This window comes from Crassostrea angulata, chromosome 7 (assembly GCF_025612915.1).
Source record: "Crassostrea angulata isolate pt1a10 chromosome 7, ASM2561291v2, whole genome shotgun sequence".
NCBI classification, from domain to species: domain Eukaryota; kingdom Metazoa; phylum Mollusca; class Bivalvia; order Ostreida; family Ostreidae; genus Magallana; species Magallana angulata.
This window is the reverse complement of record NC_069117.1, coordinates 39,172,089-39,194,035: the sequence shown is the minus strand read 5'-3', so window position 1 is coordinate 39,194,035 and position 21,947 is coordinate 39,172,089. Positions and strand designations below refer to the sequence as shown.

The 21,947-nt window shown below is 33.8% G+C and overlaps 1 protein-coding gene across 2 annotated transcripts; it reads left to right on the top strand.

Moving 5' to 3' along the window:
* The first annotated feature begins 4,525 nt into the window (after nt 1-4,525).
* Nucleotides 4,526-21,023, top strand: LOC128191620 (large neutral amino acids transporter small subunit 2-like). Of its 2 annotated transcripts, XM_052863786.1 has the most exons (12): nt 4,526-5,199; nt 7,063-7,188; nt 8,944-9,043; nt 11,181-11,225; nt 12,856-12,979; nt 13,870-13,973; nt 14,093-14,189; nt 14,435-14,584; nt 14,806-14,890; nt 15,188-15,280; nt 16,111-16,187; nt 18,367-21,023. In XM_052863786.1, the coding sequence occupies exons 1-11, from the start codon at nt 4,698-4,700 to the stop codon at nt 16,179-16,181; spliced, it is 1,497 nt and encodes a 498-aa protein (XP_052719746.1). In that variant the 5' UTR covers nt 4,526-4,697; the 3' UTR covers nt 16,182-16,187; nt 18,367-21,023. The 2 variants fall into 2 exon arrangements, with proteins under 2 accessions (XP_052719746.1, XP_052719747.1); XM_052863787.1 differs by lacking the exon at nt 16,111-16,187.
* Nucleotides 21,024-21,947: the final 924 nt, after the last annotated feature.

Sequence of the window (21,947 nt, the reverse complement as noted above, 5' to 3'; positions counted from 1 at the left end):
TATAAGTATTCTTATTCAACTGTCTAACTGGGTACTAATCATAATTTATGATCATATTATCTATTCATATACATGTACATGTATAATTAGGGTCAACGCCCCACTTTCATGGTGCCGTATAATGATCAGTAAGTCCCCCTGTCCGTTGCTCTCTGTCCGTCCGAATTACTTTTCCCAAGTTATTCGAACTTCTCGAACGAGTGCCTTTGGATAAAGAGTTATAGTGACATTGAACCAAGTTTCTAGGTAAAAGTGTGAGAGTCAGGTGTCCAGACCATATATTACTGTAAACCAACTTTTATTCGCGTGCGAGAAATTTTTGCGAGGTTCGCGAGAGCCTCGTCGTCGCGAATTTTTCTCGCCACGATTCAGTCTTTATCGTATGGTTGTTATAACAAAATACGGGTCTGGATAAGGCTTGGTCGCGAACATTAGTTGTCGCGAACCAGTTTATTTGAAGTAAATCGCGAAATAACGTCGGTGCCAATAAATGTTGGTTTACAGTATATTCTCCCAAGTAGGCTGAATCTTGCTCCCACATAATTTTATGTAACTTACGTGTACTTCTAAAACTTCAGCTACAGAGTACCTTAAGCTAAAGGGTGTCAAGTGACCTTTAAAAAAATCTGGATCAAAGCTCAGGGTCATATGAGACCTGTTTGAAAAATTCTTGTCTAACCATAATTATATTTTTCTCCCAATGATTCTTTCTGGCTCATACATTACTATAAATAGTACTTGTAAGCAAAGGATGTATAATGACCTTGAATCAAGAAACTTTTTAAATTACATGGTCATTTCACATACCACTGTGTTTCAATAAATTCTTAGTCAAAATTTAAGACTTAAACAAAGTTGCATTATTTAAACGGCCGGGTCCTCAAAGAGGGACACCATTTAAATGACGTCAGGTACATTGGGTTTAACTCAGATTGTTTTGCTTTAAGGGCATCAATCACCTAAAGTGTCTTTGTAGAGAGTCAATGTTAGAGCATATGTACCTATGCATTGTTGTCTGGATTGTGTGTTCTCTCTCGTGGCAATAATCTAGGTCATACTTCACACAAACAGTTCTTGCGGTTTATGAGTACCCAGTAATCATAAACTTAGTTTATAGTTCAAAGGTCAAGATCATTGCATGCAGCAATGAAACAGGTGTCTATTCTATGTTGTCTCCTTCTTGTGTCAAGTCCAGTTTTAGTTTTACCAGAAAAAGTAAGGGGTGTGCTGTGACCATGAACTTTTTTTTCAGTGAATAGTTACGCAAAGTGCTTTTCAATGTCTCATCCTTTAATAAAGCGGGGCTTTTTGAGAAGTTCAAGATCCCAATGATGTATAGTTGTGAAATACAAAGAACAGAAAATAAATTAAAAAATAGGATCTAAACTCTTTTGATCGGTCAATCTCTTTGCAGCGAAAATGTATTATTATAAATATGGCATTTGCTGTTAAGCAGTTGCTGATAAATTCGATCTTGTTTTTCCTAGACTGAATTATTACTGGATTGGAATTACTGTCCCGGCCACCAATTTTTTGAAAAGATGCCTCTATCACACATGTTGTGAAATATGTTGTACACACTGGATTATGATATATTTATATCTGACATAAAGAATAGGAGTTAGTGGAATTCAGAAAGGGTTATTGATAAGTAGTTAACGTTAAGGCAGGGTCCCAACCACCACCCCTCCTTTCCGCCCCCCCCCCCCCCCCCCCAAATAAAAACCCCCACACACACACGATTGTCAGTCACACCTTTCCCTGACATGTTTTTTTATATTCATATTTGACTTGTACTATGACTCATACAATAAGGGGCTGATGCATGTCATCCATTTACTCTTTAAAAGGACTAGTATATAACATCATGACTATTATCATATTGACACTCCTTTTTCGACACCAAGCTGCAAAGGAAGTCTTCCTCGTTGCTTTGCAACGAGCTCGGCTCTAGTTTGTAATACTGGTAGTAAAAAAAAAAATGTTTGCATGTATACAGAAGAGCAATATTATGCTGACTTGGGAAATTAAATGTTCAATCAGTTATGGATTGAGAGTAAGTTGATATGCCTGCATGTTCAATTTTTAAAAGTGAATATTATTACTTGTACATAGATATAACTAGTTATGCTTAACAACGAAGGGCAAACAAAGATAAATTTTATTTGTTTATATATCAGTCTCGTCAGGACAAAAATGAATTAACGAGGATGTAAACGATTTTTTAAACAAATATACCAATAATGATATAGTTTATTCCGGTGGAAAACGTGTGTGAAAATAATTGCTTCTTTACACAGTACACTAAGTTTAATTATAAATGTACATTTATTGGCGTTGCGAAATTCTCGTAAGGATATAAAATGCATGGTGACAAGTTCCAAATTTTGCTCTATTGAGTCCATGCAAGTTTGTGTATTAGAACATTAAACAGATAAATTCAAGTTGAGCAATACAAGTTGTATTTATTTTTATTTCATTGCCAAAACGTAATTAAAATACGAAGACGACACATGCACCAGATGTTATATATTTTTCTCCTAATTAAAAGCATATACATGTATTCCTAACAAATAAATTAAAAAAAATGTGTTTTTTATTATAAGAAAAATTTATAACGTCAGGCGCCTATGGAAAGCAGAATTTGAAATAAAACCTCTGTGAAAAATTTAATACCGGTATATCAAATATTAAAAGGAAATATATTTTCTCGAATCTATTCTCAGTCAAATAGATCTAATTCCTATCTGAATTTGGCTACCTTATATTAAATATTTTTTTGCTTGCCCTCTCCTCGGTCAAACTTTTTGGGAAAACATTATGAGTCAATATATTTTCTATAACTTGCATCTAAAATGATTAAACATTAAATTTCTAATGTAAATGAAGATTTTTATATTCAAACAGTTTGGGAGAGTTCCAAACATTTTTTTTGTATGTCATCGTCTTTATAAATGAAAAATAATGCCGGAGGGGGGGGGGGGTGGGGGGTGGGGGGAGACTATTGAAAGGACTTGACTTTTATAGCGCTATAGATTTATCTTTTAAATTATTCATTCACATTAATACATCGTAATGAGATATTTCTTTTTTTAAATCATTAATTAATAATTTGTCATAGCCCAGATTTCACGGAAAGAAGAAATTGTTCCCTATTCTACGGATTAGATGTGGATACATTCTGTGTTATTTTTATAACCGGTATTATTATTTTTTTGTTCGTACTAAAAACTAATACTCTTTTTTCACTCTAATTAAATTTAGCTGTTGCCGAAATTCGAGAGCGGTAGCTTATTAGAACAGTTGATTTCAATACCCCCCTTCAATTTATATACATTATTGTAATTATGGCGCCCGGAGCGACCGTCACTTTTATTGTAATATTTATACTGTATATATAGTTAATTTTCGAATCATATGTTCAATAAATTATAGTTGAACTGAGCTTGAAGGTCAACAAATTTTCCGGCATCAGATAAACATTAAATTTTTAGAATCAAGTTTTATATAGCAACAATTAACGATTATTTATTTGAAATATTATATATATCCAAACTTATAATATTATTTTTTTTTCAATTTATCTTTATGTAAAGCTCTTCTTCTCGAGGAGGTTAATGTAGTCTAAATATGGTCACGACTATACAGCCCTCTTAAAAACATTAATTAAAATCATTTCGTGTGACACAAAATTAAGATACATAAACACGATAAATCAAGTGGCACTAAAAGCTAGAGTAAACGAATCTGGGAATTGAATATATCACGCCAAACCATCTGAAGTGCAATCATAATGCAACGCATGGCTTGAATAAAAAAAAAAGAGCTAAATACAAACACTGATCACCCATGTCAATCCCAACAATGATTTCAACAAAGGGATCGAAGAAACTGGGGAAAATTACTATAATTTTATAGTATAAAATTAATAAATATACAGTATAACCGGCGTCTATAGATAAATCTAGCAATATAGCCATGCAGGCGGAATCTCAGTATAGATAAGGTAAAACATTATAAAATGTTCGCATCCTACGGACTTTATCTTTGTTACCTAAATATTAATATATGAACCAATATAATAATATAATATTTATCAATTATATAATAAGTGCCCCTATCCCGTTATCTATTTTAACAACGTAAATACTTGCGCAGTGACCCTTTTGTTACCAAATTAGAGACCTTTAGAAAACCAGTATATATAAAATGCATTACCAAAGCTGACTAAAGTAAAACTTATATTGGAGCAAAAAGAAACGAAAAATACAAAAAAAGTAAATAAAAAACTCTCTCTCTCTCTCTCTCTCTCTCTCTCTCTCTCTCTCTCTCTCTCTCTCTCTCTCTCTCTCTCTCTCTCTCTCTCTCTCTCTCTGTTTTTAAAGGATGAATTGAATTTAATTTTTACAAGAAACGCAAAATTTTGTTTGCTGATTCATAACCCAAATAATATTGGAAAACACAACAAAACCGGCTCACGCAGGTTACCGGTGCATGGAAAAAAAACTTCGGGCTCGAGATTCAGTTTGAAACGTGGTTATGTTTTGTGTTTGCAGTCACGCATAGTGTTTGTCGCGGTGTTTGAGGCTGGAAGTGGACAGACCTTTTGTTTGGTGATTCAAACTGTGGATCGTTGTTATAACTTTTAAATAATTGATAACTTAATTACGTAACACTTGTAATAATTATTTTAAGATATGGCCGAGTTAAAGGATTACCGAAAAGTGAACGAAGCTGAACCAGTGGATCAGGGTTCTGACCATTCATCTGAGGCCAAGGAAGACGAAACGATTAATCTGAAACCGAAGATCTCCCTGTTAAACGGAATAACCGTCATCGTAGGAAGTATCGTTGGGTCGGGTATCTTCGTCAGCCCTCGGGGTGTTTTAGCGGGATGCGGGAGCGTGGGACTGTCTCTAATAGTATGGATACTGTGTGGTCTCTACTCTATGATTGGGGCATATTGTTATGCCGAACTGGGTACCATGATCACAAAGTCTGGAGCCGACTATGCCTACTTGTACGAAGCCTTTGGGCCGTTTGTTGCGTTTCTACGACTCTGGGTAGAATGCATGATCGTGAGACCGTGTTCTCAGGCCATTGTAGCACTCACGTTTGCCTATTATGTGATAGAACCTTTGTTTCCCACTTGTGATCAGCCAGATGTGGCAGTCCGTCTCCTGGCTGCTGTATGCATATGTAAGTTTTAGTAGAATAATAGAAAATATTTCCTCAAACTCTCTTCTTCCTTAAGGCATGATCGTGGGTAGAATATGACCTTGACATTGTGATGATGCAATATGCACATGTGGCCATGTTGTATATACCATATTACTGCCATTATATGTTTTGTTAATTTGTTAAGATGGGGCTCATCACTCCCATCTTGTTTTATCACTACAAAAGAGTGTTCATGCCAGGGTTCAATCTTATTATTCTTGAAGAAAATCACAACCGCACTAAACAGCTGTATAAACTTAATAGATCGAGGTAAACAAGAATATTGCATCATGATGATCATCAAAGAATAACCACATTGCTGAGTGATAATTAGAAGAAAAATAATTATAATTGTGTTTCATAATACGTTTTGAAGTAACAATATTTTGTTCATTAACATAATGATTAAGACAAGTATATGTATATTTGAATCTATTGATTAGCAAAATTATTTGTCAGAGTGAGTTGTGATTTTTGCCTTAAGCGATTCATTTATTGATTTGGGGGAAACAATTTTATAATTGGTAGTTCTCAAGCCCCTGTTTCATTTGTACATCACTTCTCTGAACAATTGAATTGTGATTGTTGTCATGTAGACTGTGAGGAAGTTTTTGCCCTTTTGGGTGGTTAATGCTTAATGGGTTGTCTCGTTCAAGTATTTTTACTTCCCTTTTCTACTTATTTCTCAAACTGAAATGTGACTAACTTTGAGTCGTTTATTGAGCCACATACTGGGTAGGTGTATGGTCTTATAGAGGTAATTTAAAGAAAGCAGGAAATGATACATGAATTAATTTTTGTTTGAATTTTCAAATATATTCTACTTTGATTTATTACATTGATTATATCACGATTTGGAGGATGTCAAATTTTCATTTACCATTTCAAGGAAATATAGTTCTAACAATAGGAATTTTGTACTTTTTTCCCCATGGGTTGGGCATATCGTTTTGAGAGAATAATGAATTTTTTGACAATAGAACAGATGAACAAGTTTGGTTATTTACATAATTATGCAAATCTAAAAAAAATAATGCAATCTTAATTGCACTGGTAATATTAAGAAATGTTCAATACTATTACATATTTAATGCCTTGCCTGTTTGAATGTTTCATAAATATTGAACAAGATGCCAATGATAATTTCACAGGAGTTTGAAACAGCTAGAAAAATTTACACATGTTTTTATTAAAATGCTTCTGCCCTCAACATGCTATGCACTTAGTGCTACAGACAGTGCAGAAGACATGAACCATAAAAAGAGAGAACCTGCACGTACACATTAAATCTTTACAGCAGGTAGAGCTAGGTAGTGAGAACTAGAATTATTATTTTGGCAGGGAAAACATTAAAGCATATTTGTAGATTAACCCCCCCCCCCCCCCCCCACCCACCTTTACAAACTGAACATAAACATATTTTTTGTTCAATAAGAATTTAGCACAAGTGAATGAATCTTTCATTGATAAAGTTCTTATTCCCATATTCCCATGCCGTTCTTTAAACCATTAACGGTGCATGGCTATGCATGGATGATTTTCACAGACATTGATTAACTGCACATGTATTATATGCGTAAAGTTAAGTAGTTTAAGAAGCTGAAGAAGACATAGAAAAATGTAATTCTAATTAGTATACTTCATTTATATATGCAATTGTTTTCAATGTGAGTGAATAATTAATCTCTCTTATGTTCGCCAATGATGTAAAGTAGTTATCACACACATTTCAACATGTTACTCCAGTTTTATTTTTTAGAGCTGAGAGAAGTTAGATAATAATTTTAATTATAAAGATTGATTTGCATATGATTTCTAATGACTTTTTTGTGTACGTTGCAGTGGTGTTGACCTTCGTGAACTGTGCCAGTGTGAAATGGGCAACTCGCGTCCAAGATGTCTTCACGTACGCCAAAATGTTGGCCCTCGCCCTCATCATCATCACAGGATTCGTACAGATCGGGCGGGGTAAGTAACCTCAAGCGTCAGCCGCCCGTAGGAGGGTATTTTTGTTAGAAATTAAAGACTGATTGAAATTTTTCTGACAGATATATGGCATAAGTTAATAGTATACATCTTATTCATTTTGGTAACAATGTTCCTGTATAATATATCCCTGTACCCGCGATAACACAAAAGCGACAAGGAAACACAATCTTGCCAAAACAACATCTATAAAAGCTAACACCCATGTCGCTGGGCATGAAGCGATTTGTTGGAAGTATAAACGAGAAAGTTGAACGGAGCACGTAATTAACTCTTTTGTGTCCTTGCGGGGGAAAAAAAAATTAATAGTTTGATGTCCGTCAGCTGTGAGGGGGCTGACAGGAATATAGAAGAGGGATGTTGTATTGTGGCAGTGCCTGGTTAAATCATTGTAGCTTCTCTTATTTGATCTTGCTGTGATAGGACAAGACTGTGCAGCTAATCTTTCTTAACACATTGTATTCTTACTACCTGATGCATTTCATGTATGGCATGTACTGCATATAAATGTAATTTAATGCCATGCATACCATACCTCCATATATCCATGGAAAATGTTCATTTGTGTATAAGTTATTGTCAAACCCCTTTGTAGAAAGTTATGTAAGGTTTGATTTAAAAAAGAACAAGAATGCGACAGTTAGGGAAATCTGGAATACTTGGAAAACAAGTTAAGTACAAAAGAACACAGGATGTATTAATCCTGTGTATCCTGTTGTCAGACTGCCTTGGTCTTCTTACTTCTAACTGAACATGTTCATGTCAGGATTCGACTTGTAGAACATCACTGACTTAAAACATGTGCCTTCTGTGTTCAGTTACTGCATAGGTGACTTAATTAAATGACCTGGCAAGTTCATTAAAGAAAGCGAGGATAAAATTGTGAGATTTTTAAAAGTTTGGTCATGTTGAATTTTAGTTTTATCCTTTAAAGCCTTATCATCACAAAACAGAGGATCTTTTATGTTTCGTCTTAAATATTTTCACCTATTATGTATGAATTCTAGATCCCGAATAATTCTCTCTTAATTCTTCCTGCATTAAACCAGTATTAAAACTTCCACACAAAGGACTGGCCTTTGTATTGTGCTAGTACCGATACTTAGAAAGTGTCACATGGTCATGATGGATTATGTTGTACTGACAAACTAAACAAGGTTTTGATATCCAAAACTGGCTTTCTGATGTAACTTTCCATCATCATTCGTAATTGTTAGACACCTACAATTTTCCATGTGGAGGTCAAAGATTTTGTTCATAGATCATCACCTAAAGTATAGTACCCCCAGCTATGTGGATCAATGCTTAATTGATATACACGTATATCCTCTCCTTCAGCCTTATTTTAAAGCATGTCCATTTTGAATCTGAAATCTTTGAATAGAAAATTATTATGAATGAATGATATTTAAAGCCTTGCACTGACTGCGCTGCTAATTATTGCATACACGTTAACTGTAAACATACTCAAATTAGGGTAAATCACATGTGTATAGCACCTTTTACATTTATCTCTTCTCTGCTGATTCATGTACACATTAAGTTTTGAGCATGCTATTTTTTTCCATTTACAGTGTAATTATTAATTAGATCAGTTTTCAAATATGGTTCATAATGAACTAGAACTAAATCTGGTACTTCCAACAGTGCCTTTTAGATCTATGCTAATGAATACACCTTGTAGAATGTTGTTGTGCATTTGGTTATAAGATATCATTTCAATTATTGTTTTTTCAGGTGAATATGAGTACTTTATGGATCCTTTCGTTAACACTGAAACCAACATAGGAAAAATTAGTGTGGCTTTTTATCAAGGTCTCTTTGCCTACAATGGATGGTAAGCTTGTTTCATATTACAGAGAGAGAGAGAGAGAGAGAGAGAGAGAGAGAGAGAGAGAGAGAGAGAGAGAGAGAGAGAGAGGATGTGGCACAATGAATTTGAATGAAAGTCTTCTTAGCAGTTAAAGGGTACAAAGATAATTTTGTTAAGGTATGTGAATTCAAACTAAATTAAGTCTCTTATAGTTGGAATCAAATGTTCAGTTGCTGTACCAGATTCATGTTATACAGGTCTCTGCTGACAATATTATTAATAATTAGACTTAAAGACCTGTAGACTTGCATGGCAATCGGCAGTAAGTGTGCTAGATTAGGACTACGTTGAAGTCCTTGATCTATAAAATGTTGTTGTTGGCTATATCATCTACGCATTGTGGCCTCAGATAACTCTTCACCTTCAACGCAGTACTATTCTGATCCAAGCCGATTATATTTAGAGGACTGATTTTGTAGAGTGCTCTACTTCAAGAAATTGACTTGCACTTGAGAATCATGTAGACAGTCCAAGAAGATGAATGTCCATCTTGTGTTTTGAAACGGGGGAAAGCCTTTCTCTCGGGAGCATCAGTTGCTGGAAATCAATTGTGTTTTGACACTTTGATGGATAAATAATCTCAAACAATGGTTTTAATCAATAAATAGATAAGAACATACAAGATTCACATAATGTTTACAACTTTGCATCAGATTTGCCCTTCCTATGGTATGCAGGGCATTTGCATTGTTAAAGATATGTACGTAAAATGTAATGTTATTGCGTAATATCGATGGTCGAACCAACTGCGTCAATTGCGATGGGATAGGTTGTTTAACTTTAGATAAAAAAATCAATACTGGATGATGAAACTCTCATGTGCCTCTTTTTTAAACCAATGTTTGCAAACATTGTAGTAACTTTAAAATACGCATACTCAATGCTAGGCATTTTTCCAGGGTATATCGCAAGGTTACGAGTTCTGTTTTCTGTCGACTGTTGCATCAGATTATTAGCAGTGTGCGATCAGACTAATCTTCAACAAGACTGCCAGTAAATCTGATTGATTCCTATTGATTGAAGCAGGTTACCTTTAGAATTAATCCAGAGACTGATTAATATCTGTAAGCACCTTAGGGTTATGTATTCAGTTTGCCAAAGAGGACAAGAATTCGGGCACTATTACATTCTTACAATTGCATGTAATTTATTTGACAAGCTGACAGTCTGAATTAGAAATGTTTGACTTCACACTTTATATATTGAATACATGTTGCATAGTTGTACCCTAGTTAACAGTCAGTATTTGGCACTGATTGAAAAGAGAATGTAAATGTAGTAGATAGATGACTTTGCAGACTGATTCTAGATAATAAAAATACCAGCCTGAAGATATACTATAATGTGTTGGCATGCAGACTACCATCATTTGTATCCATACATGCTCATATAACTACAAAGAGATGAAAAATAACTAAAGATTTGAAATTAAAAAAATGAAAGAAATTTGAATTATGGTATCTGGTGCATGTATTTGGTTAGAGAATATATGACATGGCCATGCAAGTTAAAACTAAAACGGGCATGAAAAATAGAAATTTCTTAAGAAAAAAAGTGAATTTTTCACACCTCTCCTAAAACAAGCTTGCAATTTGATTTTAAGTTTTTAAATGAAAAATCTAAGTAATCTTAAGACTTTATAGAAATTGGATTGAAAGTAGGTGTGCTGGGTTAGGGGAACGGTATAAGGATCTTTTTGGCATACATTTAATTAATGAAGTGTACTACCATCATTGCTGTGCAGTGACAGCACAATGAATGAAATGTGTTTTACATGCTGACAGAAGCATTTTTTTTATTAAAAGCCTGCTCCAATGAACGGTCAAATAAATGGTCATCTCTGTGTTACATTGTACATCAGGTTAAGCAGAGATATTTCAGGTTGACCTGGTTGGTAATTAACATACCTGAGGTGGCAGTGAGTGATGCTAAAAATGTAGGACACTCACCTTAGTACATCTACCTTAATTAAAATTAATGCATGGCATATGTGGGTCATACTGGTTATGACATGTCAAATTAGATTGGGGAAGCTGCTATGTTGCTTGCATACTATAAGAAACTGTAAGCACACTACAATGAAATTGTGTTTTGTTTGCAGGAACTACTTAAACTATGTCATTGAAGAATTGAAAGACCCATTCAAGTGAGTACAAAGAAAAATCTTAATTTTTACAGCCTCCCCCCCTCCCCCCCCCCAATACTTGGCTCCAAAATGAGTGATTTAGGTCACAAGATAAGAGCCTCATTTGTCCCTTATGTCAAAACAGATTTTTTGCATGATAAATTTTGGCACTATAACAACTATTTCTATCTCCAATAAGTAGAACTATTGCTTCTCCAATAATTAGAAAATTGCGTAGGTATACAGTATCTTATATATATTAAAAACGATTCTATCAATAAATGACACATTTACACTATCCATGGAATATTTAGAAAATCCTATTGCATAAAGTGAATTACCTGCGATTGTGCACCTGTGATGACATTAGTGCAGAAACCTATAGATTTATACACCTGTATTTATGACATAAACCTAAAGGGGTACATGTAGGCCACATGTATATATAAGTTTGATAGAGCACAAATCCTGGATGACTTTCAAAGAGCAACACCACATCCCCAAAATCAGATTTCAAGGTTGTACTGAATTGAAGTGTAATTACACTGACATTATATAAATGCTTGTGTAATGTAATACATTGTACAGACACAATATGATTGCAAGGTGAATGGTATAAAATACTTCTCTCTTTTACGAAAGCACTTGAAAATATCATGTAATCTTAATCATGGAAGCCCAATTTCCTAAAACCAGTGCAGCCTGCTATAAGACATTGACCCCACTATAAACAATTGTTATGCTTGTCGGAAATACGCAGCAAGTGCAAATTACGCATGCATTGACTTTGTAATTGACAAAAAAAAACAAAATAAGAACAAAACAAAAGAATAGGATTAAATTAATGTAGTTTTCATCTGTAATGAAATCTCCCCATTTTGAGCTCTCATTTCATCTAATAAGGTAGCATTTTTAGCCTCTTTACTCACGAAGTACTCTGTCAACAATTTGTTTACATGGTCAAGGAAAGACAAATATTTCGTAGATAAATAGGGAGAAAGTTCCTCCCTTATGAATCGGACGATCAGACCAAAAGTTTTTGTCAGCTAGGTGGTGGATGTGTGGATTACAGTATTTACGTAGGAAACTGAGGATTAAATCAAGGTCATTCACTTCTTGGCTTAAAAAAAATTGTGTGTTAGCTGGGAGAGGGGGGAGGTGCCGACAATGAAAAAGCTAATTTACAGCAGAAGTGAGGGAGAGAAAAAAACAACCCCTAGAATAATGAGTTTAACATGTACATACTCAATACTGGTCCCTGTGTGTACTGCCCTTTCTTGTGTTCAGAAAATGGATTCTGAGCCCTTACTTAATTTTTCCGATTAATTAGAGCATGTAACAAATATATTATGGGCAAGCCTAGTGTATGATGAATTTGAATTAATATATTTTCTGTCTTTCTTCTCATTTATTTCATCTTGATTATTTGATATATCGACACAATCATATGGTAACATGGTAACAACAGCCCCTTTCTTCAATCTTCCAACTTTGTAGTTATATTATATAATACAAACATCATTTCTTAAAGCATGTGTGTATATCAACTGAAGCAGATTCTGTATGTTTTACCCATCACCAGCATACTTCAATGAACCTTTTTCCTGGTTGTTTTCTGGTCCTGATAAATATTGCATTCCCTCTTTTGTAGGAACTTGCCTAAGGCTATATGGAGTTCAATTATCACGGTGACTGTGGTTTACGTTTTGGCCAATGTGGCTTACTTCACCACAGTTACTCCCCCTGAAATCCTAGGAGGAGCTGCTGTAGCAGTTGTAAGTATTGGTCCATATGCCAAAAGGAAAGGAAATATTTGATGTACATGCATAAAAACATACACAACAAACTCTTTCCCACTTAAATTACTTTTAGTTACCCAGTATATGTAAAGAGAACTGGAAATACCTGTATGGAACATATATAACCAACAAACCCACTCCCCTATTAATCAGTTCATGCTAATTAAAAGAACAACAATTCTTCATGTATGTTAAATTAACACCCCCTTCTCTCCCAATAAATGGACAAATTTGAAATTAGATTTGAAAGTACATCTAACCTAAAGTTTAGAATGTTATGGGGCATTTTTGTGTACAAGGGTGAAATCAAATTTTGTCACACCTTGAATCTCAATTTGGACTAAAAGATAACAATTCATGCTGGACACTTAAGAAATTTTGTGAATTTGGTTGGTAGAATTTATTATATTTGCTCTAGTCCTGATAATCAGGGATATTCAAAAGGTTGATTCTTGCAAATGATATATTTGAAATTAATCTTGACAACAAGAGTTTAGTCTATGGTATTTGCTAAAATTGAAAGCCCAGGGGTTTTCTTGACCAAATAAGGTGACTTTTTTACTTCAGTTAAATAAAAAACTTCAAGTATTTTTGACTTGATGGATCTTCACAGACATGCATTTATACCAGTGTATACATGTATGTGTTAAACATGAACATTAAAGAACAATTATTCATGTATTTTAACATTTGACAGAAATGGAGAACATCTTTAAAGGAATTACCGATAAAATGTTAATTTAATAATTTTTTTTACAAATTGATGAGTATGAGTAAATTAGAACCCTATTTTGGCATTAAAATTAAAATTAAAAATCGATGGTTCTTAATTAATGGTTGTTATAGTTTTGAATTGCATATTGTAGATGTTCTCTAAAAGACTGTACGGAATAATGTGGTGGATCATGCCTGTGTTTGTTTCACTCTCCACGTTTGGAGGTGTGAATGGCATCCTCTTTACTTCAGCCAGGTACAGTATGATGTTTAATGAGGAGTCATTTAATGAACATTGAAATAGTGCCAAAAATTTTCTCTTTCTCTTTGTATTGATGAAATTTATTTGATTAAATTGTTTGTGTGATTATGTAGGCTTTTTTTCGTGGGTGGACGGGAGGGACACATGCCCAAGGTCCTCAGCTATGTGTCCGTGAAGCGACTAACCCCCATGCCTGCTGTACTTTTCATGGCAAGTATCTACATGGATTTTCTATTTTACCTAACCAATCATTTTCATGAAATTGAATATGATTTAGAAGAGGCAACAGTAACATCATTCTGTTGTCAATTTGATTTGTGGATGAAAAGTGATGGAAAGAGTTCAATTATGCATTGTTACCTCTGAAAAAAAAAGATTTTATTGAAAAAAAAGAAAAGGATTTATCTTTGAACATTCAAAGAACATGTTATATTAAAGGTTATTCTTTGTTTTAGGGGCTGTTCTCCTTGGTTTATCTCGTGTCGTCTGATATGGAGGCTCTCATTAACTATGTGAGCTTCGTTAACTGGTTGGCTATTGGACTCTCGGTCGCTACTCTACTGTATTTCCGCAAAACTAGACCTGACGCACACAGACCTATTAAGGTATTGTGTAGAATTTTTTTTACACACAATAAATAAAACATTGAATGGAATTGTTTTTATTGATACATGGTTTTCCAATTTATGTATTAGTAATATTTATGTAAAGAAGGTGCAAGGGGAGTTTCTGACATTTCTGTTTTGCCAACAAATGCCTAATACTTTTCATATACCCACTATTACGTACATGTATTGAAAAATGGGGAAATGTTTCTTTTCTGTAGGTTGCGTTGGTGTGGCCCATTATCTACTGCCTGGTGACGATAATGTTGGTTGTTATTCCTTTCACTACTATACCAACCGAAACAGGTATGTATCGATCACAGTTTTAAAGGAATCAATGTTCTACTGTAAAGTTTGGGGGGGGGAATGGAGGATGGGTCTGTATTTGTGACCTGTTTGAGAGGACATTTTTTGTGGGTCACTGTCACAGGAAGAGAGATTACTCCTGTGTAATAAAATTTTCTAGACCCACAAATCTGATAGTGAGATTTCTATTAAAACAGCATCAATGTTTATTGGTTTAAAATAAGTGAATAAGTGTGTATAAATGTTACTTTGCTTATCACTTTTTATTTGATACATGTATTACTTTTGATATTATAGGAATAGGCTGCGCCATCATTGCCACTGGTATTCCGGTATATATCGTGTTTATATACTGGACCAGCAAACCCAAGGACTTTAACAGATTTATAGGTATGTCCATTGCTGCACAAATCTTTGCCCGATACAATCAGTAGGTAATAGAATTGATTACATGTACATTCTCAAACAGGGAATAGAAAGATGATAAACATTGAATACATGTTTTTGTAACAAACAAAAAAAAGTTGGTATTTATTTGAAATTGAAAAAAATATTCATAACAGAAAGTCAGAGATGATGTTTCTGGAAGTTATGACTTGATATAAAGTACAGGGGAACTTGATTAATCCAACACCTGTATAAAACTTTTTACTGTACGTTTCAACAGCAATTTGAGTTCTAAAGTCTGAACATGTAGAATCTTGACAGTGGCAAGTCCAGTTGGCTCTCCAGTCATCACAAATAAGGCTTATTGGTTAGACTGTTTTGGTATTTTTTTTGGGGGGGGGGGGGGGGGGGTTGGTGAATGGGGTAGGGTCGTATTAAAGACATCTAAGCTTTATGTTAGGTAATGAAAACACTGCTTACACTATGTACACCAATAAGCTATGTCTACAGATACACAGAGGGAGCAAGCAAACTGAAAGTAGAGCTGCTTTATTAGGGAGAAAAATTACTGATGGAGTATATATCAGTATGTTTTAAATGTTTGTCTTAGATAAATGTCTGCTGCCATTGCTTGCTTGTACACAATTAGATAAATGAGAAAGAAGCAATGCAAGAGGGAGCTATAGGTTTAACAAATCATACAAGTAAATACTTGTACTCATTTGTCTTGCTTTTACATGTAGGAAAATAACATGATGTGCTCATGGAAATGTGATCATTCATCAACATGAATTTGATATAGTGCAATGCATTGTATTTCATTCTTGTTACAGAGAAGGGTGAATTGTTTCTCCAGAAGTTGTTTGTTGTTATACCAGAGGAAGAGAAACAAGCTCAGGACTGATTCCATGTAAATCACTCCTCATGTTTTATCTCTGTTTCCTATCTGCGGATTGTTACTCCAGTTAATCTGCTTTTTGTTGACAACTCCACTCTCTCTGTGTTGTAGAGTAGTATCGATACATGATTTGTGGCCCCATTGTGCATTTGCTGCATATATATAGTGTGTGGTTTTTTTCTGTGTCCCAAGAGAAAATATCTCTGCAATTTTGAATTCAGGATATTTTCTCAACTATAGGCCGCAAAGTTATCGGTATACTTTAAAAAGTGTTGTATGCATTAAATTCTAGTCTATTAATTTAAAATTGTTAATACATGAAAAAAGGAGCTTTTGAAATAAGATCGATAAAGTTATAGATTAATTTTATTAACAATTTCTGATCCTCATGAAATGTGGGGTTAACCTTTCAAAACATGATAATTTACATGTATGCAATTTCTATGACAATCACAAAAAAATTTAAATATGAATAATGGACACCATGCATCTTTAGGGTTTAAAATTTATAGGGTTGAGGAATAGAGAGAAAAAATATGGAAAATACCATATATCTGGTAATTTTTGCAAGGATCTAATTTTCACTTTTTTCATGATGTCTTTTAAATCGCAAATTTTTGAATACGCAGAAATTATAATCTGTATTATTTTCTATAAGAAACTTTTTAAATCGCAAATATGACTGGTGCAAATTTAAAATGCTACACATTTTCCCCTTTTTCGCAAATTTTGTGACACATGAAAAAATCCAGATATACGGTAATACACGTAGTTAAATGAATGAAAATGAAAATGAGGAAATTTAAAATAAGTTTTCGTTAATATTTTAGTTTATATTAACATACTTATTTAAAACATGGAAGACAAATTGCAATGAAATCCTGCATTAATTAAAAACTAATTACATGTATTATAAGCTTGTCTTTAATGCTGAGAGTGTTTTTTGGTGCCCCTGTTATATACTGTTCAAAAAATGTGGTGGTACATGTATGTTGGGATGGTCCACTATCTGGCTTTGAAATGACTTGAATGTTCATGTACTGTCTCATTCTGTTGGTATCAGTCTCAGGTGTCCCGTCCATCCAAAACACCTCGGGCCTTTTACATAAGGTTTGAGGTGTTCCGGATGGTGTCATGTCTGACACTTTGATACATGAGACTCACAAGAAAGGAAACATGGAATGGTATTGATAAAGTTCCGAACCTGAAATTTGACCGGGAGTCAAAGATACGTGGATCAGTCCCCGTCAAGTTTGAATGCAAATGTTTTGATGTTGCTTAATTAACCTAACATGCATGTATTTAATGAAGCTTGCTTGTTCCTTGTATGCTTGATGGAACACTTTTATTGTTAAGGAAACGTGCAGTGTTAAGGTAGCTTAATGTGCATTGTAACAATTGCTTTGTGACAAATGTAGATCGTAGGGGGAGTGTTCACCCCTTGTACTGTTTTGCTGACACAAACTCAGCAGTTCATTGCCATTTTTACCAAGTGCATTCTACATTGTACTAAAATTGATAACAATTTTTTTTTATTTTTAAAGAATTAATATAAATGTTTCTAATCAAATTTTTAATGCATGAAATTAAGATTTTTAAAGGAGATAAAAAAATGGATGGTTGTCTATAAAACCTGTTTGCACTTGTAATTAAAAAGAGAATAAATAATTACATGACCCAGTATTGGGTCGATATTTTTGACTTGGTAAAAGCCCTCCATATCTTCAGACAACGAGATATTTAATATAGTCCACAGCCTTAAGGAAATGGCAACACTGGTTGACTTTTGTTGTTTCCTTTTGATGGACACAATGTCGACCATCAACATAAGTTTCATCTCCTGGTCAGTGTTTCTATCAGCGTTGTTAACAAATGACATGATCAGATGTCTTTCAAATAAAGAAACTTAATTAACATCATTATTCTAATTGGAAATCATGATCATTATTAAGAAATTGATAATGAGGTTCAATGCTTTGAAGTTATTGGTTGTAAACATTGCAGCATTATTTGATAAATTACCGTAATTAATTAACGTACAGGTTAGTTTTCTATTGATGGTAAGAATAATGTGAAATAGTTTTCCATTTACATGTACAGTATATTTTATATGTAAAATATATTGAAATTACCGATATATTTCATGTGTATGTCGACTTTCAATTTCTTTTTTTTTTGCTTTCCTTCACAGAAAACATGTCTGCCGTTGTTCAGAAGCTGTGTATGGTGATGCCTGAAGAAAGGAAAAGTTTATGAAGACCCATAGGATAGATGGATCATCACCATATACATATATAGATATTTAATAATTAAGGCCCCGAATTAGGGCAAAGTGTCCTCACTTTCTCGTTGTGAAACTTGTCGCCTTCGTAGATATCCATTTCTATCACACATCTAGTAGCTATGTTCAATGGACATGAATCACCATGTGTTCCCAAACAGAATCTCCACACTCGCCATGTTACGTTGCTAGCTTAAACAACAAACTTGTCGGTTGTTGATGATATTAATGTTTCGCCTGTTGTTTTTCTACCACTCTCTCGTGACATTAACAATATTTTTGTTATTGTTTTTTTCTAATACAGATTGTTAAAGCCTTACTCCATAGGCTATGTTGTTTTAATAATTAAACAAAGAGTTATCTCTATGTTTAATATTCACACATGCTTTTACCCATAGACAGAACTTTACTGAGTTATTGAAACTGCATGTTTTTTAAAAGTTAGAAAAAATAAAAAATTATGACACGTCAAATTTTTAGTGTCCTAGGGATCATGTCTTTTAAATGATTTTTATAATAATTGCCTTTTAATTGTACAGTTGAAACAAACTGTAGTAAAATGTGTTCTTGTTTAAAAAAAAATTCAGACTCTTGTCTATTTTTAGATGTGTAGGGTGAGAGATGTTATACATTTGACGGCTTTGCATGAATGAGCAGACATGATTTTGTATTTATACCTGTTCATATTTTTTTCTTCCACACAACAGGTATCAATTGCTTGGTGCTTCTGCACTTTGGGATTTTGTTATCTGTGTTCTGTTCGTTTATTTTTATCAGCTTTTATAAGAAACATGAACATTTTATTAATTGAAAATGTAGAGTCCTGTTATTGAAAGTATTTACAGTAGCGATGCATTTAAAATGGAAATGAACGATCTCAAAGATGGCTGCTGGGTATTTAAGACAAGTAGCATCAACAGCATATTGTTTTTGAATTGTTAGTTAGTAATTTATAATGGACTCCTTTAAGATTGTTAAATAATGTACCTGTACATGGGATATCATCATAAGGAAATTCTTCAAATGCTTCCCAATCTAGTACATGTATATGTATTGTATGTGCTATTGTTTTTTTTCCACTTTGTTGCATGTACTACATTGATCTGTCTCGACAATATACAAATGTACACCCATATATGAACTGTTAGAATGACACAAACATTTGAATTTGTTTTTCTGTGTTATGCATGTATTTGAATGGTCTGATATGTGTCTAAATATCCACATCTAGAAATAATTATCTGTTACGTTCATATGTGTGACATTTTTAAATTATTGAAACTAACTTGTAACAGCTTTTTATTTAATTGGTTTTATTATACATACTTTATTTTAAACTTGGTTATATTTATTGTACACCACTTTTATTCCCAAGTGACAGTATGTAAATTTAATGTTTGTGACTGACCTTTTAACCTCTGCACAGTTTCCATGGCACTGACTTTATGGTAAATGTCAATTTCAGTTGTGAACCAGTCAAAGGCAGTTTATGGAAAGCTGTGATTGGACGTTTTTGCTTTAATATATTTGCAAAAGTTGAGCATAATCAGTTGATCTTGTTCATTTAAGGGATGGGAGATGGTGCCAGGTGGTGATAATAAGATAAGACAATGCTGGGTTTTATTTTGATCATTTTTATTTTTTTTTGCTGTGTTGACATTTTTTGTGCTTTCCATAAGCAGTATGAAGTGAATTTGTGTGACTGTATGCAAAATAACTAATATTCAGTTTCACTGGACAGCATAATGCATTTGAATGGTCTTTATTCATCAAAGCTGCATCAGCAACTACATCAACTAGAGTATCGAAAGCTGTCAATTCATTAGACAACATCCCAAACAATTTAATCTGATGTAATATTACCATGGACCCACATCTGCATAGGAGTCCATGTATATCATGAGGGCATTTTGATATATACATATATCATTGGATTATATTGGTAGTGAATTTATGTCATAGATAGATGGACCCCTCTAATAGAAAGTTGTTTACACATTTTAACTTGTAGTCCATGTAACTGTATTTGTTCATTTACCTTTCCATATCCTGTAAAGGTTAAGTTACACACTTTTTTTTCCAGAAGACTCATGTATATGTATACATATTTTATAACTGTATATACAGTATATTTTAATATATATTTTACCGATTTGTAAAAAACCGGAAAAACATCACAAAATGTGATCAGTAATTAAGGACACATATTTTATTTTCAATATGCAGCTTCTTTTGATCTCTTATGTTATTGATGAAATTTTTTCTTGCTTTCGAATGAACAGTTTAACTATAATTGTGAAAAATTGTACTGTAAAATTTGGCATGTTGTAATGCCATTAGTTCTAAATGTACCTCAAATATATTACAAAAGGTGATGGACTAGCTTTTTGGATACTTGTTTGCTGATAATTGTGCTTCAGAGAGGGTCTGCGAGAGAGTGTTCATCTTCTCAAACTGTCATTTTAGGCTATATAAATTTGTGTAGAATAATGAAGTTTTCTGTAGTTTGTATGTGTGTGCGTGTGTAACTTCTATTAATGGAAATAAAGAAACTGCCAAGGGTTAAACTGTATGTTCATTTTTTCAATTTTAAGGTTTAACATTGCTACTTTTGCTTAATAATTTTGGTTGAAAAAGAGTCTCTATTCCACCTTTGTGAAAAAATGTGGAACTGTTTTTTTTCTCTTTTTTTGGTGCCCATTCTTCACAACTTCTAAAAAAAGTATCAAAGTATCATTACCAAGGACAACGCTGAAACAGTACTTTAAAAATTTGGATTTGAAGTGCCCATTAGTTTCTAAGAAACTACATCACATTTAAAACATCTTTACGCTTTCAAGCTCAATTTCAAAAGTAAGTTTAGTTTTACTACAGTACCCCATGCACGGATCTCGGGGGTGGGGGGGGGGGGGTGATGATTGGTGATCGGTGTCCGTTTGCCTGACAACATTTGTCCAGAGCCATTATTCCCCTTAACAAATTAGATATAGTTAACCAGCAAAGTGCCTTTATTTTTTTTTTTTGAAGGGTATCTAGTGACACACAGTCAAATGTTAAATTCATAGCAGATCTTAGACAACAAAATTGCTTGGTGGACAATATTTTCTCTATACATGAATTTGGCCCAGTCTTGTTCAGATTTTACCAAACGTCTGCTTGTACGTACAGTAGCAGTGTAAAATCAATCCTAGTTCAAATCATATATTATTTTCCTATGGCCATATTTCTGCTGCATTTTCATTAAGGATGTGCAGTAACCTTCAACAAAGATTTTAGGTCAAAGACAAAGATCAGGGTTGAATCACACGGCTTTGAAAAATCCTTGTACACACCATATAATATCAGGTTCTGGACTATAATTTCTCTTCCACTCAGATTATACCTCAAGAAGACATATAGGTAAGGGATGTGCAATGAAAAAAAACTAATTTTCTAGTTCAAGGTCATTTCAGATCTCTAAGGCTTGTTCAGACAATATCTTCTTTCTCCTT

Coding starts and splice junctions, on each gene's coding strand:
- LOC128191620 (XM_052863786.1), top strand. CDS start 4,698: ATGGCCGAGTTAAAGGATTACCGAAAAGTGAACGAAGCTGAACCAGTG. Junction 7,189..8,943: donor ATTCGTACAGATCGGGCGGG/GTAAGTAACCTC, acceptor TTGTTTTTTCAG/GTGAATATGAGTACTTTATG. Junction 14,190..14,434: donor TGCCTGCTGTACTTTTCATG/GCAAGTATCTAC, acceptor TCTTTGTTTTAG/GGGCTGTTCTCCTTGGTTTA.